The following is a 21,802-nucleotide window of genomic DNA, read 5'->3' as shown; positions in this document are numbered from 1 at the left end:
AAACTAGCGGCTAAGATCTTGGGTGTCGCCGCTGGTGTTAAGGGGAGGTGGGGATCTGGAATCCCCTCTGCTTCCCTACAGACACGCCCCCGGTGGTTTCCTGGCTGCTTGTATCTGGAGGGGGTGGGAGTCACACACCTGCTAATGTGGATTCCGCTGGGAAGGAATTCTGTCGGCGGAACTCTGGTGATGTCACCACTCTGCTATGGCGGGCCCCAGGCTCCTTGCCAGAGTGTCCGAAGGGAGGGGTGGGACTGGTCTGTTTCTGGTTGGTTTCAGCTCCCGTTTTGCTATTTCATGAAGGCTTGGCGAGAGACCTCTTCCTAGAGTCCCTGCACCACTCCTGCTGCGCTGCGCCTCGGAGGCTATCCGCCCTGACGCGGGGGCCGGTGCAGGCAGCCGACAGTCGCCGAGTCGCGCGGGCAGCGGCTGGCGGGTCTGGACCTCTGCGCTGCGTGGCGGAGATTCACTCGTCTAGCGCAGACTGTCCCTCCAAAAATCCTACCGATTCCCGGCCGATCTCTCTTTAGTCGGTTGGTAGGCTTTTGATGGTGTCTTCTATTTCCTTGCTTGAAATTGATCTGTTTAAATCATGTATATCATCCTGATTCAATTTGGGCAACTCATATGCCTCTAGAAATTTGTTGATGCCTTCAATATTCTCGATTTTATTAGAGTCCAAGTTTTCAAAATAATTTCTAATTATCTTATGTATTTCTGTAGTGTCTGTTGTGATATTTCCTTTTTCATCATGTATGTTAGTGATTTGAGTTTTTATTCTCCTTCTCTTTCTTAGCATGGCTAAAGGTTTGTCAGTTTTACATATTTTTTTTCAAAGAACCAAATTTTGTTTTGTCAATTTTTTCAATTGTTTCTTTTGTTTCAATTTCATTGATTTTAGCTCTGATTTTAATTATTTCCTGTCTTCTACTGCTTTTGGCGTTGATTTGTTCTTCTGTTTTCTAGGGCTTTGAGATGTAGTGTTAGGTCATTTATTTGTTGACTTTTTTATCTTATAAGGAATGAATTCCATGCGATGTACTTTCCTCTTAGTACTGCCTTCATAGTGTCCCAGAGATTTCAATATGTTGTATTAATATTCTCATTTACCTCTAAGAATTTTTTTATCTCCTCCTTGATGTCTTTTGCAACCAATTATTTATTTAGTAGCATTTTTTTCAGTCTCCAGGTGTTAGAGTAGTTTTTTAGTTTTTTATTTTATCATTAATTTCTAATTTCATTCCATTGTGATCTGATTGAATGCAGGGTAGTATCTCTACTTTTTTGTATTTCTTAAGAGTTGCTTCGTGACATAATATGTGGTCTATTTAGAAAAGGATCCATGTGCTGCTGGGAAGAAAGTGTATTTGCTTTTTTTTTTTTTTTAAGAGAGAGAGAATTTTTTTAATATTTATTTTTTAGTTCTCAGTGGACACAACATCTTTGTTTGTATGTGGTGCTGAGGATCGAACCCGGGCCGCACACATGCCAGGCGAGCGCGCTACCGCTTGAGCCACATCCCCAGCCCTGTATTTGCTTGTTGAAGGATGAAATATTTTATATATGTCAGTTATATCTAAGTTATTGATTGTATTATTGAGTTCTTTAGTTTCTTTGTTCAGCTTATGTTTGGAACATCTCTCCAGTGATGAAAGAGGTGTGTTAAAGTCACCCAGAATTATTGTGTTGTGGTCAATTTGACTCTTGAACTGGAGAAGAGTTTGTTTGATGAACATAGATGCTCCATTGTTTGGGGCATATATATTTATAATTGCTATGTCTTGTTGGTGTATGGTTCCCTTGAGCAGTATGAAATGTCCTTCTTTGTCCCTTTTGATTAACTTTAGCTTAAAGTCTACTTTATTTAATACAAGGATGGAAACCCCTGCTTGCTTCCACAGTCCATGTGAATGGTATGATTTTTCCCAACCTTTCACTTTCATTTCAGTCTGTGTATGTCTTTTCCTATGAGATGAGTCTCTCAGAGGCAGCATATTGTTGGGTCTTTTTTTTTTTTTTTTCTTTTTTTAAATCCAGTCAGCCCATGTCTTTTGATTGGTGAGTTTAGGCGATTAACATTCTGGGTTATAATTGATACATGATTTGTATTTCCAGCCATTTTTGTTATTTAATTTGACTTGATTTTTCCTTTGATTAGCTTTTCCTTTAGTGTAATACCCCCCTCTGCTGATTTTCATTGTTGTTTTTCATTTCCTCTTCATAGAATATTTTGCCAAAGATGTTCTGAGTGCAGATTTTCTAGCTGTAAATTCTTTTAGCTTTTGTTTATCATGGAAAGTATTCAAATCTAAAGCTTAATTTTCCTGGATATAAAATTCTTGGTTAGCATTTATTTTCTTTCAGAGCTTGATATATGTTGTTCCATGGTCTTTTAGTTTTCAGGGTCTGGGTTGAAAATCTGCATATAACCTAATTGGTTTCCCCCTATATGTAATCTGATTCCTTTCTCTTATGGCTTTTAATATTCTCTCCTTATTCTGCATGTTGGGCATTTTCATTATAATGTGCCTTGGTGTGGATTTGTTGTGATTTTGTACATTTGGTGTCTTGTAAGCCTCTTGAATTTGGTTTTCCAATTCGTTCTTCATGTTTGGAAAATTTTCTGATATTATTTTGTTGAATAGATTGTTCATTTTTTTGGTTTGGACCTCTATGCCTTCCTCTATCCCAATAACTCTTAAATTTGGTCTTTTTATGCTATCCCATATTTCTTAAATGTTCTGCTCATGGTTTCTTACCGTTTTCACTGTGTGGTCCGCATTCTTTTCAAGATTATATATTTTGTCTTCATTGTCTGAGGTCCTGTCTTCCAAGTGGTCTAATCTGTTGGTGATGCTTTCAGTTGATCTTTTAGTTTGGTTTATTGTTTCTTTCATTTCAAGGATTTCTGTTTGGTTTTTCTTTAGAACCTCTATCTCCCTATTGAAGTGATCTTTTGCTTCCTGTATTTGCTTATGTAGCTTTTTGTCAAAATGATCTTTTGCTGCCTGTATTTTCTCTCTTATATTATCCTTTAATTCACAGAACATTTTAATTATGTATATCCTGAACACTTTCTCTGTAATTTCATCTGCTGTGCTAGCCATGGATTCTAATAGTATGGTATTTTGATTTGTTTGGGAAACTTTCTTTCCTTGTCTTTTCATGTTGCTTGTGAGTCTTTCTTTCTAATTCTGTAGATCCTAGGCATTACCATTTTTACCCCATAGGCTTACTGTAGGATTCCAATTCCTCTCCTTTAAACGCAAGGACAATTTTAACAGATACCAATATTAAAAAAAATCCACCTAAAAACAAATAGTTCTTATTAAGATGTTTACAGTTTGGTCACAATGGTGAATTCAATTATTATCTACAATATAATCAGTAGGTTTGTAAAAGGGTTTACAGTTTCTGATGGTGGACAAAGAATCAGGGGTGAGGTGTAGGAAGATATGCTGAGGAGGTATGAGGTGAGGATATAGAGTTATTATATTTTAGGAAGTGTGAAAGAGAAACTTAAAGAAGATGGTTAGTAGCAGGAAAATAGAGGGGTGGTAATTTTGGGTAGACAAGAGGGAAGACAATAGAGTACATAAGAAAAACATATGTATTTTAAGAAAAATAAAAATGTTAAAATAGTGAAAATTGGAGAGGAAAAAGCAAAAAAAATTAGAAGAATATACAACACATCTACAATATACTATTTAGTTGTCTCAGTCCTCAGTATCCTAATTCATGCAAAGTACTTGGTTTCACATATGTTGGGGATATGAGGGCGTGAGACTAAATAGGGAGAAGAAAGGAGAAAAAAATCTCAGGAAGAAACAAGGATTGTTTTGGTTGCAGATCAGTATCTTTCCTGCTTCCCTTCTCATCCAATAGGTGGGGTTGTCTGTTGGTAGTTGGTATCTCTGCCCTCAGAATGGTAGGGGTTACCAGAATGTGAGGGTTGGTCTTGGGTGCAGGGCACCTGGAAGTGGGATATGGCACCTACCACGAGTCCCATTGGAAGACTGCACCTCAAGGATCTCCTTTGGGGTCTGCTCCTGTAATGTGGATGCAGGTCTCATCCTCTCATCTTGCCTGTAGATCTCACAGTTCCTGCTGTCTAAATTAGTCTCTAAAGTGTATCTCCCTCTCCCTCTCCCTTTCTATTTCCTAATCAGGAACCTTTCTCTCTGGGGGCTTGTGTGTTGCATTCTGGTGGCTGCGCACCTCTTGCAGAGGGTTGTTTTGAATTGGGCAGTCTCTCTGCTGAGTTAGTAGCTGCTGGGGGTTGGGGGGAATTAGAAAACTATGGGTACCTGGTTATCCAGTGTTATAAACTGGTAGTTGCCCTGATTAAAGATGGTGATGGAGGTGACCCAAGACGGAGGCAGCTGCTTTCAGCAATGGGGTGTCAGGTTGAGTTGGGGGAGCCGGGCGATAGCATTGTACGATGCTTTCAGAGATGAGCTCTGTGATGTGCAATTTTGTGGCTATCAGCTTTCTTCAGAGACTGTGATGTCCCCAGGTGCAGGCAGGCTACCGTGAGTAGGGGACTATGGCAGTAGCTGCCGAGTCTCAAGATGGAGGCAACTGGGGGACCCCCACATTAGTAGATGGGGGTCTACATGGGAGTGGTGGCCAGAGTACCTGCATGTGGTCCTGCTAAGGCACATGCGAGACCTGCGTGGTTGAGTAGTCAGAGTCAGGAGTCCTTTTCTAATGCTGAGGCCAGGGGCCCCATGTGCATGGCCACTGTGATTCCTGTGCGGGATCACTCTCAGCAAAGCATTATTCCCACTAATTGAGACCCTGGTCACAGAGCGACACAGAATGCTCTCTCTCTGGCCCGCAATCTTGGATCCCCAGACCTGAAACTTTTAATGTTAAAAAAAAAAAAAATACACTTAGGAAAGGGAAGTTACTGGTGAATAAGATTGATCAAATTATATTATATGCATATTCAAACATGACATAACAAACCCCACTATTATGTATAATTATAGTGAACAAAAAAGTAAAAATGACAATTTTAAAAGTGTACGTACAGTAAAAAGAATGTCATCCAGAGATTTGAACAACTCCTGACACAAAATAAAAAGAAGGAATTGGATTGACTGAAAAACAATATGGGAAAAGCCCATAATCCACAAAACAGAGGGAAGCATCAGAATTAGGAGCTTCTGTGGGGCTGGCTCCAAGAAGAGAGCCAGAAAGAGAGCCTCAAAGCAAGAAGTCATCAGCTTCAAGGAGCCTCTGACCATTCCCGAGAGCAGCAAACATAGGTGCTGGTGGAAGCAGAGCCTCCCAGTACCCAAGATACCCGATGGCCTCAAGAAGAGTCAGGGAAACCCCAATCTCAGAAGGAAAGACTCTGACAACCTCCTGGCATCAGTCCCACTGTTTTCCCATAGCCTCCCTAGTGCTGGCTCCTACCATGGGGGTTGGCAGTTGAAAATGGACAGATTACAAATCACAACCCTCAAGATAAGTGCCACATCAAAAGATGTCAGAGGTTTAAAGGAAAATGACACTGAAAGAGGCATTTGATACCACAAACAGAACTAATATCTAAGGAAGAAATGAAAAAAAAAATGTACAATTGACAGTCATCCAATTTATACACTTAACAAATATTTATTAAGCACTTATACATAGCAGAACCAAAGATAGACTTTTTTTGGTTTTGCTTTTTTTTTCTTTTTTCTTTTCTTTTTTTGGCAGTGCTTAGAATCAAATCCAGGGCCTCCCACATGCTAATCAAGTTCTCTACCACTTACTCCCCCAGATCCAAAGATAAAATTAGGAAAGAGGAAATTTTGTATAGATAAAACTAGAAAAGAAATTAATAGAATTTATATTTATCTAAATTATCAATGCATAATACAAAAATAAATTTTGGATCTAAAATTTTAGATTATCTCAACATTATGTGGGTAGAGAAATAGAAGTGGAACTATGTAGAATAATAGATACTAATTAGCTTAGGTTTGCTATAAAAATATAAATTTTAAAGTATATTAAAATTTTAATAGGATATTAATATGATAATACACATTAAAGAGAACACATTTAGTACTTAAAATAGATATAAATTGCTAGAAGATATTTTATGGATGTCTGCTACTTAAGTTTTACCGTCGAATTTTCAAATTGACTCATCAACTTTTTAAAATATTTTTTTTCATGAGTTAGTTTAGATGTATATTAAAATTTGTAGAAAGGGAAGAGATAGATTTGCAAATCAGGTACTATGAAAAAAGTTGGCACAAAGTTACATTTATCATCATTTGTTTATTGTCATTTCTTAAATAATAGTTTGTTTTCCTCAAGGATTCTTTTTGCTGCTTGGCTATACCTATTAAATTCCACTTAATTTTGAAGTTCCTATTACTAGAAAGGTGCTAGTGAAGAGGATGATGTTTCATTAATTTCATGCATCCTTTTTATATTTTTTCTTTAACACATGTGTGTATGTATGTATGTGTGTATGTGTTGGGGATCAAACCCAGGGCCTTGGACAGTTAGGCAAGTGCTCTACCACTGAGCTGCATCTCCAGCCCAGGGGCTGCCTTTCAACTGGAATATTTTCTCTATGTGATAATGAGTTGGGAAATGGCTCATAAAATATTATGGTTTACAAAATGTCAACATGGTGTCTTAATGATCTAGTTTAATTATAATGACTTGTTTAGCATGAACCTTTGGTAATAAAGTCCTCAATAGCTGTGTAAACAGTTTTGTATCTTTGATGATCTCAAAAGACCTAGAACTTAAACTAAAAAATGTATCCTATCTTTCTAGCTTTGAATTATGAATATATAATGGCTGTTTCACATTGATGAATGACCAAAGTTTAATATATTTTTTTCCCTTAGACAAGTTAGGAATATCACTTTGGAGTTTAGAACTGAAATTAAAATTACCACTTGTTCTTTGTCCTTTGGTATAATTTTGAGGTGAGGAGTGAAAGAAAGGACCTCGCCTCCACTCAAAATTCTTAAAATTTGAAAATTCAGTAATACACATTTCCTGGAAGAAATGTACATGGTCATTATATCTTTAACCTCATCACTAATGAAGGAAATATAGACTTAACATGCTGTTGCTATTAGATTGAGAAAGGATTTATTTATTTATTTATTTATTGGTTGATTGATTGGTCGCTGTTTTTGGATTGAATCCAGGGCCTTGTACATGCTAGGCAAGTGCCCTGCCACTAAGCTATACTCCCAGTCCCTAACTGGGAAAGTCTCTGCTGTTATTCTGAGGTGATAAATGGACAAAGAAAATGGCTTTCACATGACTTGATGACAGTCAACTTCACACATCTGCCATAAGCCACACCTGGCACCAGTTGCTTAGGATGAGAGTCTTTAGAAGCCCAGCAAACTGGCAGGACAGCTCTCCCTGGGAATCTTCCACATACTCCACATGGTTGTCTACATAGCCATCTAGAAGCTAATTCTCCGGTACACCAGCAACAACTTTGGTGCTAAGAAATGGGAGTCATATTGGCAGGTTCAAGCCTCCTGGCTTAAAAGCTTCACTCCCCTGGGAGTTGCTGTCTATTATAACTACTTTGTCCCTACTACATAGCTTTCCATTTCCCTGCAAGGTATATATCAGTTATAAAGGTTACTGAACTCAGGAGGGCCGAAAGATATGGTGCATGTTGGGTATATTTTGATTCCTTCAGGTCAAAATATACTGATCAATCAGGTTACCACCCGCCCCCCCAAGTGGTGAAGCTTGGTAATGAAGTTGACAGTGTACCTTTACTAGGTTCCTAGGAGAACAGAGCTAGAAAATTAAGTCAAGCCAGGCATGGTGGTACACACCTTTAATCCTAGTGTTATAGCCAGCTTTTCATCACTGTGACCAAAAGACCTGACAAGAACATTATAGGAGGAAAAGTTTATATGACTCATAGTTTCAGAGGTCTCAGTCCATAGATGACCAATTCCATAGATCTGGGCCCAAGGTGAGGCAGAACATCATGGCAGAAGGATGCAGTGGAGGAAAGCAGCTCAGAATGTGGCAGCAAGGAACCACAGAGAGCTCCAGGTGCCAGAGATAAAATATAAACCCCAGAGGTGTGCCCCCGTGACCTTCCTCCTCCAGCCACACCCTGTCTGCCTATAGTTACTGCCTAGTTAATTTATCAGAGGATGAATCCATCGATGAGGTCACACTTCTCATAATCTAATCATTTCATCTCTGAACCTTCTTATATTGTCTCACACATGAGCTCTTGGAGGACTTCTCATCTCTAAATCTTAACACTCAGCAAGTCTAAAAACTTAGGCAGGAGGATCATAAGTTCAAGGTCAGCCTGGACAACTTATTAGGAAGACCCTATCTCAAAATTTTAAAAGGGCTGGAGATGTAGCTCAGTAGTAAAGTGCCCTTGGGTTCTCTCCCCAGTACTACCAAAAATATATATATTTTTTGAAGTTAACTTTAAAAATCTCACAAAGGGACAAAAGGGCTTTTTTTTTTTTAAAGGAAAAAAAAACCTTTCTCATAAATGATAAGTGAATGTAATTTTAAAAATCAAATATTGGCAAAATACATTGAAAGTTTTCAATGTTGTATACATTTTCAATCTGGAAATTTGGGTGATTTTAGAGATTTATTATAAAAATAAGAATATAGCTGGGCATAGTGTTACACACATGTAATCTCAGCCCCTCAGGAGGCTGAGGCCAGAAGATTTCAAGTTCCAAGCCAGCCTCAGCAACTTAGCAAGACCTTAAGCAACTTCGGAAGATCATGTCTCAAGTTTTTTTTTTTTTTTTTTTTTAAGGCTTAGTGGTTAAGTGCCCCTGGGTTCAGTTCCTATTACACACCCCCGCATAAAGATATAGCCAGGCAGGGTGGTGCATCCCTGTAATCCCAGGGACTCAGGAGGCTGAGGCAGGAAGATTGTAAATTTGAGACCAGTCTCTGCAACTTATCCACATGCTGATTTAAAATAAAAATAAGGGTTGGGGTTTAACTCAAGGGATAGAGCACTCCTGGGTTAAGTTGTCAGTACAACAGCTGCAACAAAAATAGAATCCAAGCTGTACTTTCAATCAAATAAGAATCTTGTAAGGAATATTCGTAGAAATGTTGGTTGTATTTATTACCTGCTGTTTTGTATTAGCTGAATTTCTTATTCTCCTTACAAATGAATGATAGAGTTAGTTGACGCAATAGAAATGCTGTGTATTATAGAAGACCAGCTCTGCCACTTAGACTGGAGTTCTAAGTAGTTCATAGTTCCACAGGGACTATGCCACCTTGGCATGCACTTTCCTCATCTGTAAAATGAATAGATGGTATGTCTTAAGTCCTTCTCAACTGAAGATTTATGATAAGCCAGCTGTGCTGGTGCATGCCTATTATTCCAGCAACTGAGGAGGTTGATGCAGGAAGATTGCATGTTCAAAGTCAGCTTGGGAAAATTTGTGCAACCCTATCTCAAAATTTAAAAATATAAAGAACTAGGAATGTAGTTCAATGGCATAGAGCCCCCAAGTTCAATCCCCTGTATCCCCCCCCCGCCCCACAATTATGATGATAAAAGTTCCTGATAATTTTGTGCTTTGTCTTTCAGTTTATATCTGTTCAAATTAGGAATAGCACCCCAGATCCAGGATTTGTTGGGCAAAGTGGACTTCACAGGTACTATTCTTTCTCTATATATATAAATATATGTATTTTTTAACAATCTGGTTACTAAAACAAAGTACCGAGACTTTCTTTTTCATTTTGATGTTGTGGATTCTTTTGTTAACCAGAAGAGAAAACTTACCTGTCTTGTTTTATTCAGCTGGATGCCCTTTCCCCATGTTTGTGTGATGAGACTCTCAGGCTGGACTCTTCCTAATGCCCTTGTTTAGAAAGCGCTTCACCTTCCAGAGGAGGCATTTATTGATATGAATGTACTCATTCCTGCTGCCATCTCTCTCTATGTGGCTTTATTTCATTTTGTTATTGTTCTTTTTTAGAGGAAGAAATTAGTAATATGAGAAAAGAACTTGAGAAATATGGAATACAAATGCCATCTTTCAGCAAAATAGGTGGTATTCTGGCCAATGAACTGTCTGTGGATGAAGCTGCATGTAAGTCTATCTAAAATCCAAACATATCATTGATATGCAATTTACCCATACTTTATTTTTTTCTTTTTATGATGTAAAATAGTATATTTAGAAGATATTTTAAGAATGCTGAAAGTCATTATTGTATGTATTATAGTTAGTTAATTTGAGGATGTCTGTCAGAATGTAATCAAGTAATTGATTTTGAACTTTCAACGTTCACATGTACAGGGTGAATTAAGAATTTCCAGAAATATCTTCATTCTCCAAAATATTTTTCTACATTCTGTGTCTTTACATTTTAGTAGTAGGGTACATTTGCTATGAATCTTTTAGGGTTACAAGCTAAATTAGAGGTATTCCTTGGAATCTACTTATTACTTTAAAATGTGCTATATTACCTTAACCATAGAGCGTATTTCTGAACCATAGTTCATATCTCTGAATTCCTAATGATTGACAGTGCTTAGCTCATTTTAGCCATTCAGTGCAAGTTGAATAAACAAATAGGGCTTACTTAACAGATGCTGCAATCAGAATAAAAGACAAAGGGACATGAGGAAAGATTGTCAGGTACTCCATGATATCTCTGATGTTTATCTCTATCTCCATACTTACTAGAAGCCAAGGAAGACAATAAAACTGCTTGAGTTCATGTAATGTCAAGGCAACTGTTGATGTTGTCTTTTGTTGACAAAATTCTCTTTTTTCTCTTAATTTTGCAGTACATGCTGCAGTTATAGCCATTAATGAAGCTATTGAAAAGGGAGTAGCAGAGCAGACCATTATAACACTAAGAAATCCAAACGCAGTTTTAACTTTAGTGAATGACAACTTCGCACAGGAGTATCAGAAAGAACTCTGGGAAGCCAAAAAGAAAAAAGAAGAAAATGCAAGACTGAAGGTACTTAATAAGATTCTGAGTAATAAATACAGTTATGAATATGATTTACTAGTTTTAAAAAGCCTTACTTTTTAAAATGATATTTTAAAATCAACTTTCTTTGTCCATAGATAGTTGGTTTGGAAATGTAAGGGTGAAAGAAGACCACATACTACATACCAAAATTAGATAGACTTTTTTTTTATGAAGAATATTATAGGTTGGAAGGATTGAAGGTCATGTCATAAACATACTCCTTATCCAGAAAACATAGAAGTAGTAGCCAAAGATCACCGTCAGCAGATCCTGTATTGGCCAAGTGACTTTGTATTTATTAGTAGAGGTGAATGATTTAATGTGGTAAAGTTTAAAGAGGGTAGTTTTTAATCTGCTATCTTCATTTTTTCCTAAGAGTTAACCCTTCATATATTTAAAGGTAGCAAATATGTCTCAGCAAGACAAATTGCTCCTGATCCTAACCCCATCTAACCAGTTATTGAAAGCTTTGTCCACACTGAGGACTTCTACTTCATCACCAGCTTTCTCTCATCGGGCTCTTTCTAGTCACTTTTAGCCACATTATTTTTATGGCTTTTCCTCACCTGGTAGCTTCTACCATCATCCACTGCCTTGAGATTGTCTGCTCCCTCAGGTTATGTGTCTTGGCTGCCATGGTAGCCATCAGCCCTGATCTCTTAGTGTCTCCTCCTCTTCCTCCTTTTACACATAGAGATCCTTCCAGGTCCGACATTGATCACTTCTCTGTTTTTCCTCCATTGAGCTCATCTACTTGTTGAGGAAGTCACCTGTCAACTTTGTACAAGTTCCTTTCAAATAGGCCTCTCTACTACTCCTCCAGATCTCATCATCCCTGTCTCCCAGGCCTTGTACTCCACCACAGCAAAAGAGTGCTCATCTCCACCCTCACAATGCTCCTCCCCCGAGTCCTTGGTTTGGAATGACTACCACCTTGTCCAGAACTCTTTGTGTACCCTCTGTCCTACTCATGGCTATATTCTGTCCTTTTTTTTTTTTTTTTGCCAACTTAAATCCAGTGCCTGGTCTAGTCTCACCAAACTTGTCTTAGTGCTACCCTCCTGACCTTGTCATAGGACTCATAGCACCTTCCTCATGGGGTTTCCCTGATTCCTGTCATTTTCCAAGCCAACCCCTCTCAGAGCTTGAGTTTGCAAAATTAATCTTTAACTATAGATCTGATGTCACCCCACCCAAAACCTCTTCTGATTCTTTAGTGCCTACTGAATTAAGTACAGGTCCTTAGATTGGCCTTCAAAGGCCTCCATGAGGCCTAACTGACCTCTCCTCTCTACCTTTTTAGCTAACCCTGGACATATATTCCATTGATGGCCCAACATGGCAAGCTTTGTGACCTGTGTGACCAACTCCTGCTGTCTACCTCCTGTCACCCAATCAGCCTTTATTGTTACTCTGTTCCTCCAAACCCTCCTCAGTTGTTAATGCTTTTCAAAGTTTCCTTCCCAATTTAGTTTGAATCTGTTTTTTAATAGAATCTGTTCTGTTCTGTTGTGAATAATTGTTATTTGCATTCTTAATTTTATTAGATCAAATCAAGTGAAATTACCAATATTTAGCTGTTTTTCACTTTAAAAATTAACAAGACTGCCAGGTTTAGTGGTTCAACCTACTCAGGAGGCTGAGAGAGGAGAGTTCCAAGTTCAAGGCCCTACCTGGACAACTTAGACCATCTTTCCAAATACAATTTTTAAAAATGAGCTGGCGTGTAGCTCAGTGGTAGAATACTTGGCTCGCATGTGTGAGGCCCAGGGTTGAATCCCTAGCGCCCCCCCAACACCAAACTCCCAACAACAAAAACCCCAATACTAAGTCATGAAGCCTAATATTTTCCACTTTAGAAGTTTAGCCTTTTTCTAAGAGTCAATGGATCTGTCCTTTGCAATTCTTGCTGAATGTCTCTCCCCTAGTTGCCTGCACAGAGCAAGCACTTCACAAGTGTTTGTACTGACCTGAAATGAAAACTAGTGGGTTATTTTTTTTTTTAATTTTTTTTATTGGTTGTTCAAAACATTACAAAGCTCATGATATATCATCTTTCATACATTTGACTCAATTGGGTTATGAACTCCCATTTTTACCCCAAATACAAATTGCAGAATCACATCGGTTACACACTCACATTTTTACATAATGGCATATTAGTGACTGTTGTATTCTGCTACCTTTCCTATCCCCTACTATCCCCCCTCCCCTCCCCTCCCATCTTCCCTCTCTACCTCATCTGCTGGGTTATTTTAAATCACTGCTTGCATTTTTGCATTCAAGTGTTGAGCATTGGAAAGATTTTATTGAACCTTAGGAATCAGTTGAAGACTTTGTTTTGCAGAATAGCTGTATTTCAGAAGAAGAAAGAGATGCATATGAAGAACTGCTGACACAAGCAGAAATCCAAGGAAATATCAATAAAGTCAATAGTAAGTAATGGATTATATGAAGGAAATGGATAGTTTTATAAGCTACAAACTTCCTTTACTAGAATCTCCAATTATGTACTTCCAAAACTGTTTTGTGTGATGAAAAATCTGGTAAATGTCAGTATTGCTCTTAATCATAATTTGAAATTTGACATTTGGAGTCTTTTGGTGTACCTCCTCCCAGTCCATACAAAGTATCTCCAAGTACCCTGAAGTTAGTTTGATTCTACCTTCCTGTTTCATTGTAGGTACAGTACACTTCATATTTTGAATCTGTCCCTTTTGGACTATTATTGAATGTTATTTAGTGAAAGATTATGACTACAAGATTATATCTCCTTGCCTGTGATAGTTGATGGTGTTCTATGGAATTATAAAAAATATTATTGACACTTACGCCTTTTATTCCTTCTCAGTCACTAGTCTTTAGTTTGCAAGAATTCTTTTCTTACAGCTTGTGTAGTTTTAATGCAAGAGAATAAGATTATAAGAGCTCCAATAGAAACTGGTTAGCATGTGGTACTTATAAGAGAGTAAGACTATCGATGGGCCACATTAAATTACACAATGCAGGGCTGGGGATGTGGCTCCAGCAGTAACATGCTCGCCTGGCATGCATGGGGCACTGGGTTCGATCCTCAGCACTACATAATATAAAATAAAGATGTTGTGTCCACCAAAAACTGAAAACTAAATATTAAAAATTAAAAAAAAAATTACACAATGGCAGGTTTTTGAGTTTCACTTCCCTGATCCTCTAGTTTAATTCCTCCTAGTGCCTTGCTCAGTTATGTGACTATAAAGAATAGAAAATTTGGGTGGTTAAAATAAACATATGCAAGTCAGACCCATCAATCTTGTTATTGACTTGACTCTTTCTTCCTCTAGTAAAATTTATTATTATTTGAGCCTCAGAAGAGGCAGCAAGGAATTCTACTAAACTTTTGTATTCTCTAGATCAATGTAAACAATGCATATATTCCCTCCAAAAAGAAATGAATTCATGATAGAACATTTGGACCTAAAGCATGTGAACCCCACTGTCAAACTTAATTTGAAGTGTTCACTAATTACGATAGTATTAAATCTTCCCCTATAAGTAACTTCCTAAATGAGTTTGGAATATTTTTTATTGCTTTGAACACCTTCAAGGAAATGCACACCTGCAGGTGTTACTCAGAAGTCTGCTCCTAAGTTGCTGGGGAGAAACAAAGTCCCAAAGGGTTCAAACAGTAATCAAGGAAGCTCAAATAAAGTTAATGTCAATGTTTGGCAGTTAGCAACTGAGTAAACTTGAGAATTTAACTCACATACAATACAGCTGAGAGTTCTCAAGTGACTTTTTTTTTTTTTAAGTCAATACCCTATTATTTGGAGGGTATATTTTTCAATTCTTCTATCCCTATTAAATCTGAATCAGGTTAGTGATGGTATATGATATTCCAATTTCAGGTTTCTCTTTCTGCTCTTTTTGAAAGCTGAGAATTTTCATTATAAGAAAAAATTAATATTGCCAGTAAGCCAACATCTGAAGTCCATAGCTTAAAAAGGAAATAGTTTCATAATCTTTTACCATCTTTTATTTTTGAAATGGTTACAACCACTAAAACAGTCTTTTTCATGTTAAATAAAATGCCTTATAAGTAAATATTTAATATACAATGACACAATTTCCTGCCTGCAAATTTAATGCCAAATTAGCTATACTTTTTTCCCCCTATTTTTAAGTAAAAGGCATTGGATGATTTGCACATAATGGAATAATTAGCTGAAATTGATAAAGGGCATTACAATGTTTGGTGGCTTTAAATGTGCAGAACAAGATTATTCTGAAGTTTTTGATCTGTCCTCATCTAGAAATTTATAGCACGGTAGGACTGAAAGTAGTCATAAAAACAATCTGAAGCTATTTTGGTTGGTAATGTGACAATGAGACAGAGGAGCACTTTAAAATCTAAATAAAATATAGGTACTTTAACAAGCTCTTCCCCAGCAGTGTGGGTTATTACATTAAAATGCTGAGGCTTTGGGGCTGGGGCTGGGGCTCAGTGGTAGAGCGCTTGCCTAGCACACGCGAGGCGCTGGGTTCAATCCTCAGCGCCACATAAAACAAATAAATAAAGTTAAAAAAAATAACTTATTAAACAAATGCTGAGACTTTACATTTGTAGCAGTCATTGTATTGGCCTAGGTGACAGCTTTGGTGGTAAAGCCAATGGTTCTGTCTTCAGAGATTTCAGTTTTGTTTAAACTGTGGTCATTTGGCTTTTGCGTTTGGCTCATGCGTTCCATTCATTGCACACTATATTATGTTAAGATCATGGCTGGAAATTTTATTAAAGGCAGTATAAATGAGTAAAGATTAAACTTCTTTAGAACAAACAGTTTATTAAAAGGGTTTTAAGGGTATGGGTTTCTGGTAATATTTAACATCCAGTTATACAAACCCACATAATAAAGTTCTCAGAGGTGAAGCAAGATCCTACTTAGAGTATTTCCAGATGCAGCTGAAAGGCTTTGGCTAACTTTAACAGAGCAATAGACACCACAAACAATCGCCAACCCTCCTTTCTGGATATTTGTCCTATTAATTCTAAGTATAAAAAAGTAGTGCTTGGTATCCAAAGATTCTTTATATTAAGTACATGTTTCCAGTTGGGATTGACTCAAAGACCTCCATTAGTCATGTTTCCTGCTGTTTCTTAGCAGAAAGGATGCTCCTTGCAAAAGTAGAGAAAATTAGTTGTCATCTTGTCAAAAAGGGTAGAATAATCGTAGCTGCAGTCCAGTCGTGTTTTACACAGACAAACTTGCTTTGAAAATCTCTAGAAATCTATGGGTCTTTGTTTTTCTTGCTACCCAGATGACTTGTTTAGAGGGCACACTCTGCAGGCTCCAGGGATAGAATGCATCACCCGTTCTTCCATTAGTTCAGCAATTCAGTTTTTATGCCTAGTAAACTAGGCTCAATCTGCTGTTCCAAGCACTGTTAGTTTGGTCACTAAAATTCCTTGTAACAACTGGTGGAAAGATTACATAGTTTATGATGTATCAGAAAAAATAGAAGTGGCAAAGTATCCAAGTGCCTATGGGGGTTTACCAAATGCCAGTTCATTGAAAGGATACAGAAGCTGGGCAATACTTGTTTTCTAGTGTTCATGTAGCTTTAAGTCTTCTTAGGGAAGCAGTACTAAACCACAAGGAGCAATGGAAGAAAAGCCTGGTGGAATAGCCTAGTTTTAAATAGCTGAGGGAGTTTACAAGGTGAGAAATCCTCAGGGACTGAAACAGTTTGAAGGTATCATTGAAGAGGAGGGGACCAGAGCTAGTCCCAAAAGCAAGGATTTTGAAAGGAAGTCATACTAGGCAGGAATGATCCTGTAGCCCCAGTTCCATCAAAGCTGAGTGAGGTTCTTCTAGGGACTGACTCCAAGGATTGGGCTGACTTATATTACTGAGTTGGCTTTCCAGGGTTTTGCCTGTCCCCTATCTGCAGCTCTTCAGAGTTCTTAGAAACTAACTGCTTATAGTTCTTGGGAAGAAAGGCTGGCTGGGTTGGGCAGGGGTGTGGGGGATGACAATTATTCTGAAGGAGCCATGTGAACCCATCCTCAGTATTGGCTGCCGTGGACCACATCAATGCTGTCATTCGGGAAGGTGACCCTGCAAATACACTGCTTGCACTGAAGAAACCGGAGGCCCAGCTGCCTGAGGTCTATCCCTTTGCTGCTACTATGTATCAGAATGAACTCCTCAACCTCCAGAAACAGAACACCATGGTGAGTCCCAAGAGACTGTATGCACATAAAGAAAGCAACTGAGGAAAGAAGGGAGAGGGTGGGGAGGGGAGAGTCTCTCACACTCATCTCCAGCCTCATGACCCACCTGTGCAGATCCCTAGCCTTCCCTTCTCTTTAACTCTTGCTTTAGACTATGAGAAGATTCTAAGAGCCTAGTTGGAAATTCAGAGAATGGTCTACACAAATACACATAAAAACAGGTTGTTTCAGTTCTGTGTTATTTTTTGGAAGAAATTTAGATAATTTTTTAATTATACTGAAGTGTTTTTAAAATATGTAATGTTTTTGCTATAGAAAAAATAAGCTAGCTCTAAAACATTTCTAGAAATGTACAGCAAAGAACATTAACACCATGGCTTTAGTTTTTTTTTTCTTTCACATGCTAATAGGGTTCAACTGTGGTATTCACATAAGTTTACCTTAAGAGCATGTTTATTAGTATTTCTATGAGCCAAGTAGGGGAGCAGAATGCTTTAAAGTTCTAGAAGCAGAACCAAAAAATTTTCCATAGGAGAGAGCCATATTAAAAAAAAAAAATTAGGCATCCTTACAACTGTTTAACCATTGTTCAGAAAGTGTTGGTTCACTACATATAACATCTGTCAAATTTCTACAACACTAGGTTAAATGTTTTATGTGTGAGGCCCTTAAATTAATCTCTAACACACACACACACAAAAAAAAAAAAAAAAAAAAAAAAGGGAAAGAGAACTTAAAAATTCTAAGGAAAAACAGAAGATTAGTGATTGGATCTTAGAAATCAGAATTAGCACTCATACACACACACACACACACAAAAGATCAACACAGTCAGTTATATTATAGCATTAACAAGCAATTCACAAGACAACAAATATACAAATAGCAAACACATGAGAAGTTGAAGCTCAGAAATATATATTTAAGATTAGATTACATACTAGTATATTAGAGGGCTTTAAAAAAAATAATACCAGGGATTGAACATAAGGGACTTTACCACTGAACCCCATCCCAGCCCTTTTTATTTTTTTATCTAGAGACAGGGTCTTGCTGAGTTGCTCAGGGCCTTGCTAAGTTGCTGAGACTGGCTTTGAACTTGCAAGTCTCCTGAGTTGCCAGGATTAAAGGCCTGTGCCATCACTCCTGGCTTTTATTAGAAGGATTTAACCCAATGTAGGTATAAATGTGGGGCAGTGGGCATTTCCTAAATAACTAATAGGAGTGTGAATGGTGCAATCTTTCTGGAGGGTAATGTACATCAAAGGCCCCTGGTCTGGACCATTATATTCTAGAAAATGAGCCTAATATGAATGAAAAAGTTTTAACCATGAGACTATTTCACAGCATTGTTTATAATATTGAGAAACAGGAAACTAACCACATGTTCAATAACAGATTGCTTAATTTTTGGTACTTCCATATTCTAGAAATACCATGCAACCAATAAAAATTACAATGATCAGAAAAAAAACCCACACTAAGTGGGAGGGGAAAATGCCTTGAATCTAAAATATATTGCATTATATTTTTTTGTAATCAGAAAATAAAGCAAGAAGTACAAAACCTGTATAAATGAATACATGAATTAAAAATGAAAAGTGTGTAGCTTAAAGAGTTTGGGTGATTGGATTTATTTTCTTATTTTTGATAATCAAGACTTTCTTTTTTCTAAGTAAAAATACAATATTTTATGATAAAGGCAAAAATAGGTTGTTTTCTTAAATTACATTTAGGTTTTTTTCATTCATTTTTCTCTTGCACTTGTCTAACTTTGAAGCTCACAGTCAGTTATATTATAGATATAGTTATATTATATTATAGCTCAGTCATTTATCCCCAGGTGGTCATCCAGCCACATTTCTTCTTGTGTTTTCCTCATCCTTGCTATATCCTACTTTAGATATTCATGAACTGTGCACTGGAAGAAGTAGAGGAGGTAAATTGGCAAAGGTTTCATTCTGCTCTTTACTTGCAATCTTGTGCAGATAACTTAGGCAGTAAGCCTGTAGTTCAGGTATTTAGATAAAATTTACTTACATGCTTCGTATGATAACCTCTTCCAAGTGGCTTTAGAAGGTAAAATTTTGCTTTGTTACTCTGAAATTGCTTTGCTTCAATATTTCTGTGGAGATCCACAAAGCTATAATAATGCATTTGTATATAAATATTACATTATACACATGTCTTGTTCACAGTCTAATTAAGTCATGAGAGTGGGGTAGATTGCAGACAGGCCAAAGAAAGTGCCTCAGAACATCATGGGAGACATATGATTTGTTGGGGAAAGCTTTCAAGAGATCAGTGACAGTTCCAAGGAGAGTTCAGAAGACATAGGCTGACAGATAGCACCTCCATCTCTCATGGTGCTCTGCCAAGCAGTGCCTCCTCTCCCTCGCAGTGTTTTGTTCAGTGGTGGCCAATTGAATTAGTGACATGTATCCTTTCCACGGTGCCCTCAAATCTGTGCCTGTCCCCAATTAGAAAGGGGTTTTATATGTTAGGCTGCCCAAACAGTGACATCACCAGCATTGGCTTAGTTAGTTTGCTCTGCCTGGCAGGATCCCAAGGAGCAACTGTCCTGGTGTACGTGCAAGAAAGTAGTTTTCTACAGATAACACTAACTTGCCCTAGCTCCCAGTGTGCATAGAAAAAGCCATTGTACTTTGAGATTATATGTATAAGGATTTTCCAGCCCAGACTTGCTCTCATTATTCCCTTAATATGTAAGATTTTTGTGAACAGAAATTAAGGGCATTAAGGGATGTGTTTTACTGTCCCCCTTTGTTTTTAGCAATGATCTAACATATAATATCCTAAAGATAAAGATGTATATCAGCTTTTTTGGTAATTGTTTTCCAAGTTCTTCCTTGTGTTCCTTTCATATAATAAAAGAAATATCCCTTTTAAAGTTGGAACGAAGTGGTATAAGATGGGTAAATGGAAAAAAATATTGAAGGGGAAGGATGTTCTGAATCTAAGATATATGTTTTTTAAATAAGATATATGTTTTTCAAATCTAGATTATAAATTATTTATAAGATTTATAAATCTAGATTTATAAGTTTGAGGTCATAATCTGGAGTTGTGGCCTCAAAATCATAAATCTGTTGATCCTTACTAGTTTTATGAAATATTTACCTCAAATTTCTTCAGATAGCAAGACTGTGTAGTATATTTGATGGTTCTACCCAATTTATAAAAATGTTACTTAATCTTGCTTTTTTGGAATTAGAAACAATTTTGTTGACTTAATTAAAGATCTTGATTTATTTTTCTGGAGTTATAATATTTAGTTGAGATTCTCCCCTCTTTTCTTTTACCCTTAATTCAAACTAATAATCATTAATTGTGCTAAAATCTTGCAGGGGACTCTCAGTCTAAACCTTGACTTAATTATAAGGTTAGACTGAACCTATACACAGCCAATACAGCTGAGAGTAGGTATCAACCTTGGAAATGCAGATATTTCTGGAATTATAACTGTTGGTCATAATTAATGCAGCCCCCCAAATGATCATCTAAGGAAAACCTAGGAGCCATTTATCTATTCTTTAAAGCCAATGAGAAGTAGGTAGTCAATGACTTTTCAGCTGGGCTGTCAAAATCTTTGCCTTTTCATTGTTATTTGCAGTGTGCATGCTACACCCTATCACATCCTATAATTTGAGGACCTTACATTGCTGTGTGTTTGCCAACAGAACTATTTGGCCCATGAGGACCTCTTGTTTGCGGTGGAAATGTTGTCTGCTGTTGCTTTACTAAACCAGGCCCTGGAGAGCAATGATCTTGTGTCTGTGCAGAATCAACTCAGAAGCCCCACAGCAGGCTTCAACAATCTGGATGAGGCATGTGTGGAACGGTAAGGAACATTTTCCAAATCCTCTTTCAATGCAGAAATTTGTGTTTGGCAGATAGCATAAATTAAGAATTTGTTCCTTGGTGGAAAAATCCATATACCACGCTCATGTTTCTTGAGAGCTAGTCTACTCTGTTTGAAGAGTTATTCTTGTTAGAAGCCTCCTTCTTCCTTTTTATCTTTTTTCTTTTGGTACTATGGATTGAACCCAAGGGAGCTTTTACCCAGTTCTTTTAATTTTTTTTTTTTGAGACAGATCTAGAATCTGCAATCCTCCTGTCTCAGCTTCTGGAGTTACTGGGATGAGAAGTGTGTATCACTGTGTTCTTTGGGGGAATAAAATAAATTTTAAAATGATCATCTTGAGGCAATTAATGACTGATCATTGACAGGTTATGTAATGGGCTAAAAATAGAGGAATCATTGAAAACATACCTTAATCCAGATTTTAGAGGGAATGCCTTCAGTTTTTCTCCATTCAGGATGATGCTAGCCTGAGGCTTAGCATAGATTGCTTTTACAATATTGAGGTATGTTCCTGTTATCCCTAGTTTTTCTAGAGTTTTGAACATAAAGGGATGCTGTACTTTGTCGAATGCTTTTTCCGCATCTATCGAGATGATCATATGGTTCTTATTTTTAAGTCTATTGATGTGGTGAATAACATTTATTGATTTCCGTATATTGAACCAGCCTTGCATCCCAGGGATGAATCCTACTTGATCATGGTG

General features: G+C 37.4%; 1 protein-coding gene across 1 annotated transcript in view; it reads left to right on the top strand.

The window, feature by feature from the left end:
• The window catches only part of Iqgap2 (IQ motif containing GTPase activating protein 2), a 247,439-nt gene that overhangs the window by 121,740 nt on the left and 103,897 nt on the right, over nt 1-21,802 (top strand). The window contains exons 5-10 of the mRNA XM_048800107.1: nt 9,593-9,660; nt 9,987-10,100; nt 10,805-10,983; nt 13,346-13,433; nt 17,049-17,212; nt 20,914-21,074. Coding sequence (XP_048656064.1) covers nt 9,593-9,660; nt 9,987-10,100; nt 10,805-10,983; nt 13,346-13,433; nt 17,049-17,212; nt 20,914-21,074 — 774 coding nt within the window. The remainder of the gene's footprint in view (nt 1-9,592; nt 9,661-9,986; nt 10,101-10,804; nt 10,984-13,345; nt 13,434-17,048; nt 17,213-20,913; nt 21,075-21,802) is intronic.

This window comes from Marmota marmota, unplaced genomic scaffold (genome assembly GCF_001458135.2).
Source record: "Marmota marmota marmota unplaced genomic scaffold, marMar, whole genome shotgun sequence".
Taxonomy (NCBI): domain Eukaryota; kingdom Metazoa; phylum Chordata; class Mammalia; order Rodentia; family Sciuridae; genus Marmota; species Marmota marmota.
This window is presented reverse-complemented; position numbering and strand designations above follow the sequence as displayed.